Source organism: Salmo salar, chromosome ssa29 (assembly GCF_905237065.1).
Source record: "Salmo salar chromosome ssa29, Ssal_v3.1, whole genome shotgun sequence".
Classification (NCBI taxonomy): domain Eukaryota; kingdom Metazoa; phylum Chordata; class Actinopteri; order Salmoniformes; family Salmonidae; genus Salmo; species Salmo salar.
This window is the reverse complement of record NC_059470.1, coordinates 9,947,599-9,957,500: the sequence shown is the minus strand read 5'-3', so window position 1 is coordinate 9,957,500 and position 9,902 is coordinate 9,947,599. Positions and strand designations below refer to the sequence as shown.

Here is a 9,902-nt window from a genome sequence, read left to right as displayed (position 1 = left end):
TTTAGCTGTGGTTTGGGTTTTTGTGACATTATATGCTAGCTTGAAAAATGGGTGTCTGATTATTTCTGGCTTGGTACTCTGCTGACATAATCGAATGTTTTGCTTTCGCTGTAAAGCCTTTTTGAAATCGGACAGTGTGGTTAGATAAAGGAGAGTCTTGTCTTTAAAATGCTGTGAAATAGTCATATGTTTGAAAAACGAAAGTTTTTGTATTTTTGAGGAATTTGTAATTCGCGCCACGCCTATCATTGGATATTGGAGCAGGTGTTCCGCTAGCGGAACGTCTAGATGTAAGAGGTTAACATAAAACTTCAATAATATTCCAACCAGACGATTCCAATGTCATGAAAAACATTTTGGAACACAGCTACCTCATCACGTGAATGCGCGCCAATGAACTCATGTCATTTTCTGAGTCACCAACTTCCCGGCCTTCTTGTTCGCTCTCTGTTCACTGCAAAAGCCTGAAACTAGGTTCTAAAGACTGTTGGCATCTAGTGGAAGCCTTAGGAAGTGCAAAATGAACCCTAAGTCACTGTATGTTGGATAGGCAATGACTTGAAAGGACTACAAGCACCAGATTTCCCACTTCCTGGTTAGATTTCTCTCCGGTTTTTGCCTGCCATATGAGTTCTGTTATACTCAGACATCATTCAAACAGTTTTAGAAACTTCAGAGTGTTTTCTATCCAAATCTACTAATAATATGCATATTCTAGTTCCTGGGCCCGAGTAGTAGGCCGTTTAATTTGGGTACGTTTTTCATCCGGCCGTGAAAATACTGCCCCCTACCCTAGAGAAGTTAACTGACTTGCCTACAGTAGTTAACCTGTTAGGGCTAGGGGGCAGCATTGACACGGCTGGATAAAAAACATACCCGATTTAATCTGGTTACCACTCCTACCCAGTAACTAGAATATGCATATACTTATTACATATGGATAGAAAACACCCTAAATTTTCTAAAACTGTTTGAATGGTGTCTGTGAGTATAACAGAACTCAAATGGCAGGTCAAAACCTGAGAGATTCCTTTACAGGAAGTGGCCTGTCTGACCATTTGTTGAACTTCTTTTCCATCTCTATCATTTACTAAGGATCTCTGCTCTAACGTGACACTTCCCACGTCGTCCATAGGCGCTCAGAGCCCGGGAAAAAACAGAATGTCGTCATTCCAGCCCCAGGCTGAAACACATTATCGCCTTTCTCAAGTGGCCGATCAAGAGACACTAGCTTATGCGCGTGACCCCGACCGCCCCCGCCTTTGGGATTTTTTTCCTCTGTTTGCCGAAAAGGAGATTCCCTGTCGGAATATTATCGCTTTTCTACGAGAAAAATGTTGTAAAAATTTATTTTAAACAGCGGTTGACATGCTTCGAAGTACGGTAATGGAATACTTAGAATTTTATTGTCACGAATTGCGCCATGCACGTGACACTTCTTTACTATTTCGGATAGTGTCTGGAACGCACGAACAAAACGCCGCTATTCGGATATAACGATGGATTATTTTGGACCAAACCAACATTTGTTATTGAAGTAGCAGTCCTGGGTGTGTATTCTGACGAAGACAACAAAAGGTAATGAAACTTTTATAATAGTAAATATGATTATGGTGAGTGCTAAACTTGCCGGGTGTCTAAATAGCGAGCCCGTGATGCCTGGGCTATGTACTTAGAATATTGCAAAATGTGCTTTCACCAAAAAGCTATTTTAAAATCGGACATATCGAGTGCATAGAGGAGGTCTGTATCTATAATTCTTAAAATAATTGTTATGCTTTTTGTGAACGTTTATCGTGAGTAATTTAGTAAAATGTTAGCGAATTCCCCGGAAGTTTGCGGGGGTATGCTAGTTCTGAACGTCACATGCTAATGTAAAAAGCTGGTTTTTGATATAAATATGAACTTGATTGAACAAAACATGCATGTATTGTATAACATAATGTCCTAGGGTTGTCATCTGATGAAGATCATCAAAGGTGAGTGCTGCATTTAGCTGTCTTCTGTGTTTTGGTGACATTATATGCTGGCTTGAAAAATGGGTGTCTGATTATTTCTGACTTGGTACTCTGCTGACATAATCTAATGTTTTGCTTTCGTTGTAAAGCCTTTTTGAAATCGGACAGTGTGGTTAGATTAACGAGAGTCTTGTCTTTAAATGGCTGTAAAATAGTCATATGTTTGAGAAATTGAAGTAATAGGATTTTTAAGGTTTTGAAAATCGCGCCACAGGATAGCAGTGGCTGTTACGTAGGTGGGACGATTTCGTCCCGCCTAGCCTAGAGAGGTTAAATAAATACAAATATAAAAAAAGTGGGTCCAAACCAGGCACTGTGTTGGCAATGACATCCAGGGCATGGAGGAATTGGGCCACGGCAAGCCTCTGGTGGTGGAGCGTTCACTGTCTAGCCACCTCAACAACAGTGTCTTGTCTATGACTGGCACTGCTTTTCCTAGGAAGGCGGAGCATTTTACCGCTTCCATATTCCAAAAGGTCCACGTTGCTGCGGCACGTTCAGTACAGGCATTGAACGTAACGTCCCTACTCCTGTCACACTAGGCTGATTTGCTACAAGAGATGAACATTCTCTTAGTCAAAGGCACAGCCAGCCAAGACCATTAGGACAAAATCTGCTGTTGTTGCGGATCTCAACCTCCAGGCATCTAGGGCCGCCATCCAAGGCTGCGGTGGCACCATGAGTATTGTGTTGGTGGGGGAGAGAGCCCTGTGGCTCAACTTGTCCAGCCAATCAAACAAGGAAAAATATAATTTCCTCAACGCTCCTATTGCCGCCATTTGACAGAAGTGAGAACTTTGCAAGGAAGGTAAAGCCTTCAACTTCTGCTTGCCCCGAAAGCCTGGGAACCATGGTAACCCACTCCCCTTCATGAGCCAAGGCTTCGTGGGAAGGAGAAGGCAACTTGCTGGCACCAGGGTTTTTTGTAACACAAAGCCCCCAGCAATGCAGCTGGCTGCAAACCCACAGTTCGGCTCTCCTAACAGAGGCAGACAGTTAGGACAGGTCCCAGACAGGTCCCGCCCACATGACTCCCCAGGATGGGCAGCCAACAATTCACGCCGTGTCCTGCCCTGCCTCTTCTCGGTGGAGTAGAGACTTTACCCCCCATCAAAATGGGGGAGAGGCCCATCTGTGCTCCTAGGACCATACCTCTCTTGCAGCGGCTCCTTTCTATGCATCCGCTCACTGGGAAGACGAGTGCCCCGCGTGCCACTGCTCTCCCCTCAGCACTCTCACATGCAACCGAGGCAGGAAGACAATTTGTCAGTCACCACCGAGCACACTGTCCCCAAACCAAAAAAACTATCAAGTAAAGCAAATATCATACCCCCAAGACATGCTAAACTCTCACCATTACAATAACAGGGAAGGTTAGCATTTATGGTGGGGTATGATATGTGTGCATCTAACTTTCTCACTCATCATAATTAACGATTCATTCAAGATTATCCATACTCATGGTAGTATCCACATTCATGTAGAAGTGTTTAGAAACATATTCTATTCTTATTTACAATAAAAGTGACTCCCAAATGACACAATACATTAGTCACATTTAATTTATATTGGGCACAAAATAATCTGAAACACAACCAAAACAAACAGCAAATGCATCCAACAAATTCGAAGAGTAACAAGCTTGACGTAGTCATGATGTCAGTCCATCATTTGTGCCTACAGTTTGACCCAGGGTTTTTCAAGGTAACCCTGACTTTATGCCTAAGGTCAGTGGCAATTACAACTGTCTCGCCTTGGAGCTTATGGCTTTCCACCCACCACCCTTCAATTCTACAGAAGAAGGGCATCTGCACCGCATATAATACTAAGGGTTAACAGCCCCTTGATGGGCTGAGGGGTCATTCCACCAGAGGTTTGGCTACCTCTTGGGCACTGTTCAAAGGCATCTCTTTAAAAGAGATTTGCTAGGCGGAATGTTGGGCCACCCCTCATATTTTTATGAGGTTTTACCGACTGGACGTCACTGCACCTTCATTGGTGCATACTGTCTTCAGTGGCGGAGCCTCTGAGGGGTAATGTTAGAACTACCATGGCTTTGGAGAGCACGTCTGCATGACGGGAGTTGGCCAAATCCCATAGTGAGACATCCAAACAAGCATTTGATATAGAACTTAAGGTTACTTACGTAACCTCGGTTCTGTGAGAATATGAGTGAGATGTCTCACCAATTTTCCCTGCTCGCGAGAGCGCAAGGAAAAGAGGCATGCTTGAGAATGACCAATTGGTTGGCGAGTTGGTTCCTTTATGGAGGAGAGGGACTCACCTCATTTGCTACTCGACCTGTCTGTCTCCAACAGACGCTGTGTGTTTGCTTAGTTCAAGCTTTTGTACACGTCCAGGCATATCCTGTATATCTCATATTCTCATAGAACCAGGGTTACGTAAGTAACCTTAAGTTTTGATGTTTTGAGTTGTTTTGAGTTTCTACATTGAATATAAGAAACTAACTTGTATACTTCTCAAGACAAATTACGTTTTCTAGCTTCTGTGTGTGTCATAGAAAGATGGTGCCAACACTCCTGATCACAGCATTACAGGCCATCTCAAACTGCGTGATTATCATGTTCTCCTGCTGCGGACTGGTCGTCTATGGAGCGTGGCTCCACAAATATCACAACAATGATCTCTGGCTCATTCGAATATTGGTACAATCATTTCAACTTTTTTCTATGATTCTCCAAGAACATTGCATTGCTTACAGAAACCTTCCACAAGTGTGCTTTTTGTTACAGAAATGGGCTGTTAGTTTATGGTGTCCATATTAGGACAACCTCAGTTTCAGAAGGACTGAAGTTGAACTAATACGGACACCATATCTGTAAACTCTATTACAGGTGCAAAACGGAGTGGCTTTGTATGCAACATGGTGGGCTGTGGCTACCTTTTTACACTTGACCGTTGTTTTAGACCATCAAACCCCAATACCCAAGACAGATGCTGCCATAATGGTACTAGTGCTGCTCCAATTGGGACTCATAGGATGGTGAGAGTTTGTTCCTAACTTGTACCTAACCTCTCAATTCACCAAAGTGGTATTGAATCAATAAACCATACAGTGGGGGGAAAAAGTATTTGATCCCCTGCTGATTTTGTACGTTTGCCCACTTACAAAGAAATGATCAGTCTATAATTTTAATGGTAGGTTTATATGAACAGTGAGAGACAGAATAACAACAAAACAATCCTGAAAAATGCATGTCAAAAATGTTATAAAATGATTTGCATTTTAATGAGGGAAATAAATATTTGACCCCTCTGCAAAACATGACTTAGTACTTGGTGGCAAAACCCTTGTTGGCAATCACAGAGGTCAGACGTTTCTTGTAGTTGGCCAGCAGGTTTGCACACATCTCAGGAGGGATTTTGTCCCACTCCTCTTTGCAGATCTTCTCCAAGTCATTAATGTTTTGAGGCTGACGTTTGGCAACTCGAACCTTCATCTCCCTCCACAGATTTTCTATGGGATTAAGGTCTGGAGACTGGCTAGGCCACTCCAGGACCTTAATGTGCTTCTTCTTGAGCCACTCCTTTGTGGCCTTGGACATGTGTTTTGGGTCATTGTCATGCTGGAATACCCATCCATGACCCATTTTCAATGCCCTGGCTGAGGGAAGGATTCCTCACCGTTCTCATGATCATTGCAACTCCACGAGGTGAGATCTGGCATGGAGCCCCAGGCCGAGAGTTATTGACAGTTCTTTTGTTTCTTCCATTTGCGAATAATCGCACCAAATGTTGTCACCTTCTCACCAAGCTGCTTGCCGATGGTCTTGTAGCCCATTCCAGCCTTGTGTAGGTCTACAATCTTGTCCCTGACATCCTTGGAGAGCTCTTTGGTCTTGGCCATGGTGGAGAGTTTGGAATCTGATTGATTGATTGCTTCTGTGGACAGATGTCTTTTATACAGGTAACAAGCTGCGGTTAGGAGCACTCCCTTTAAGAGTGTGCTCCTAATCTCATCTCGTTACCTGTATAAAAGACACCTGGGAGCCAGAAATCTTTCTGATTGAGAGGGGGTCAAATACTTATTTCCCTCATTAAAATGCAAATCAATTTATAACATTTTTGACATGCGTTTTTCTCAATATTTTTGTTGTTATTCTGTCTCTCACTGTTCAAATAAACCTAACATTAAAATTATAGACTGATCATTTCTTTGTCAGTGGGCAAACATACAAAATCAGCAGGGGATCAAATACTTTTTTCCCCCACTGTATAGCTTAATAAACCATTTCTGCTTTGCCAGTAATATTTCCATTGCAAATTGATGAACAGTACATTTACTTTATGTATAAACTATGGCATTGGCATGACAATGATACAATGGCCCTAAGTGGCAAAGTAGCTTTTAAAATGTAAAAGCTAATTTCCCGCTTAGGGACACCATACAATCACCAGAACCCTTTCCTTCTATCCACTTATTGTAAGCATGGGACTTATTTTTTAAGATTTTCTTCCTCCTTATTACTCTCTCAGGTTTGTCATAGAGAACTGGTACCTGGATAAGCACGTGCGCTACATCCTAACAGTGTACCCTGTGGTGATCCTGGTTTTGGCAGCGAGTGTGGCCAATCCAGCCACGCCCGGTACCCACATAGACATCATGTCTGGTAGGCCCTATGTCCTGACTGACTCCTAAAGTGATACCTAGAGGAAGAGAACACCTGTACGGTGTTTATATTAGGACAGCTGAGGCGCCTAATATGGATACCTTACACATGCATTATTAGTAGATTCCCATAGGTCTTGTACAAGCATATCATCCTTAACTGCAAATGATAAGATGTTATATTTACTATATGTAAGTATAATGAGAACTGGGTATTGTTTAGGCTATTGGCAATGTTTACAATATCTTCACAAGTGTAACTGTTGTGTGTATCACTATCGGTAGTCACTGCGGTGACTTTTCCATGATTCTTATGTCTACTATACCTGATGTATCATCTCTTTTCCAGCTGTCATCTTGGCCATAACCAGTGTCATATTTATTGTACGCATCATCATGGTGTTATGGAAGCACAAGAATAAACCACTTTACGGAGAAGAGGAGCTCAGGTCACCGGTGGACATTGCCAGGACACAGAAGCTCATCTTTATGTGAGGGAAGCCAGCTGCTGTGGATATATGTATGTCCCTGTTGTTTTCCTTAACATTTAATGGCTGAGACCGATGTGACCAAATCCTCCCTATGTCTACAACACATGTAGATGGAGATTTGCACTTCATTACTGGCTTTCCACATGATTAGTGGGGCCTCTGCACTAGCCAATGCTAATGTCTTTCTAAGCTAATGAAATCATATCAATTACTGTGTGTCAAAACAATGAACAGAAATGCTCTCATGCTGTCAACACTAAAGCAATATTAATATGATAATGTTTTTATTATTTTATAAATCTTTTAGTACCACCACATTGTTTTTATACCCTATTCTTGTCTACCTACCTGTGTTTCTACCTTCTCTTTTAACTTCTTTGGTCCTAGGGATTCCCACAGTGTAAAGCTGAAATTCACTACATTCCTTCAACAGAAATGGTTTGCTCAGTGGGAAATGAATATCCAACTAGTCAGTGACAACTGTGTGGAGTTTGGAATAACTATGTGAGTTTATTACAATATCGTAGGCACTATGCCATGGGATTTCCTATGATCTTCTATGTAGAATAATCCCTTACCTTCTAACAACTCTTGTGTAGCTTGTGAGTGTCATAGAGCAAAACAGATATGCGCGTTCGTGAGCGTCTCAGCTTTTCATACTGGGGTCTTAATAGTTTGTAGCTCATTCGGACTTTACAGACATTTTTGTGAGAAGCACCGTTTTCCGGATCCGCCCTTGTCTCACAAACACTGCTCTAGTTCAACCCCGTCAATCAGGCTAATGGTTGGTATCGACCGATGTAGAAGAAATAGACAAATCCAATGCAAAACTCCAGAAGTCTGTAGCTCAAACACACACAATATTTAAGAGGGGTTGGAAGCACTAAATCATGCCGGAGTGACCGTTGGAATCAAATCTGTGCTATATTGTAAAGCACTTTGGACTGCGTTTATGTATGGGCCTATACATATAAAGGTTTTTATTATACTTTTTATTAATGTACTCATCTGTAAATAGTATTGTGATTTAATGATGCCAAAAACAACAGTTTACCACTGAGCAATAGTAGTGTAACTTAGTGGTTAGACACTGTTGGGAAATTGCAGCCGCATATAGTAGTGCCCTTGCGAGTGTCATATTGCTCTGGCGATTCTATACCGGTGATCTTTGAGACTGCCAGTTGGCTCTTGGATAGGCTGAGCTCATTATGACGGAATAGGAGTGTGTGTGTGTGTGTGTGTGTGTGTCACAGGCTTTCTACTCAGTTTCAGTAAAGGCATCCGAGGGTAAACACACACAATAAACCTATTATACTGCAGTAAACCATGATAAACTGACAAACAGTGCCATTATCAAAAGTCCAACGCATCAGATCCCAGATAGTGTGTGTGCTTGTAAAAGAGTGTGCTGTGTATGGGGAGTTATAGTTGATAGCTTGACAGTGAGCATCTACAGGTCCCGTGTGTCTATGTATGCTGAGGGCCAGGGCAGTATGGTGGGACATCGTCACCATGTGGTTCTACATGGTGTGTGTATCGCTTTTGCCATGTTCTGGCATCAGGGCACGACTCTGGCAGTGAGTGAAATCTACCAGACTGCTGGTCCATCTCTGTAATACAGTGCGATACAGTGAGGACATCGGGAAGTGTCAGTTAGCAGGCGATCTGGATAAACAAGTACAGTATGGTTCGGTAATGGTATGGCTACTGGATGTAATGATATGATTATACTGCCACCTGGCGGAACAGGAAGTTGATGGTTCAAAGTAATAAATATGGCTGACTAGACACTCACGCCTGATACTCGTGGAACACCTCTTGGCCGCTGTTTATTCCAAATGGAAAGCAGAGATATCTGTACCTTCCGACTGGTGTGTTGAAGGTAGTGAGGTGTCATGATTCATCTGTGAGGAGTTATTTGCTAGTAACCATGCGCCCAAGAGATGTTCCACAATAATCAAGCGTGTGCATCCATTCAGCCATCTTTATTATTCTTAACCATCAACTTCCTGTTTCGTCAGGTGGCAGTTTAATCATATCATTACACTGGATGCAGTGTGTTTGAAAATCAAAATAAAACAACCAAGGATAAATTAATTTTGTCTTAGCCAGCCCCCCCCCCTATTCCCTTAGTAGTGCACAACTTACTAAGTCTATATGACAACTTTGTCATATTTAATGACTATTTTACCCAATATGACCTTACCGGTAAATGATGTCTCCTACTGGGACGTTTGAAATACATACTGTACAGTATGTCACTAAAAGGATCCCTTTGAGAAGTTTTTCTAACAACTTGTTATACACCGAGTGTACAAAACATTAGGAATACCTGATCTTTCCAAGACAGACTGACCAGCTGAAATCAGGTGAAGGCTATGATCCCTTAGTGATGTCACCTGTTAAATCCACTTCAATCAGTGTAGATGAAAGGGAGGAGACAGGTTAAATAATTATTTTGAATTGAGACATGGATTGTTTATGTGTGCCATTCAGTGGGTGAATAGGCAAGACAAAATATTTATAGTGCCTTTGAACGGGGTATGGTGTAAGATGCCAGGCTTTGAGTGTGTCAAGAATTGGAAAGCTGCTTGGTTTTTCACTCTCAACAGTTTACTGTGTGTATCAAGAAATTGTCCACCACCCAAAAGACATCCAGCCAACTTGACACAACTGTGGAAAGCATTAGTCAACATGGGCCAGCATTCTTGTGGAACACTTTTTACACCTTGTAGAGTCCATCCTCCAACGAATTGAAGCTGT

At 42.2% G+C, this 9,902-nt stretch overlaps 1 protein-coding gene across 3 annotated transcripts in view; it reads left to right on the top strand.

Moving 5' to 3' along the window:
- The window catches only part of LOC106590110 (uncharacterized), a 22,731-nt gene extending 15,277 nt beyond the window's left edge, over positions 1-7,454 (top strand). For 2 of the 3 annotated variants that reach the window (XM_014180686.2, XM_014180688.2), the window contains 4 exons: positions 4,522-4,684; positions 4,874-5,022; positions 6,516-6,649; positions 6,998-7,454. In XM_014180686.2, coding sequence (XP_014036161.1) covers positions 4,522-4,684; positions 4,874-5,022; positions 6,516-6,649; positions 6,998-7,143 — 592 coding nt within the window. In that variant the 3' untranslated portion in view covers positions 7,144-7,454. The remainder of the gene's footprint in view (positions 1-4,521; positions 4,685-4,873; positions 5,023-6,515; positions 6,650-6,997) is intronic. The other variant, XM_014180687.2, reaches the window with a different exon arrangement.
- The last annotated feature ends 2,448 nt before the right edge of the window (positions 7,455-9,902 follow it).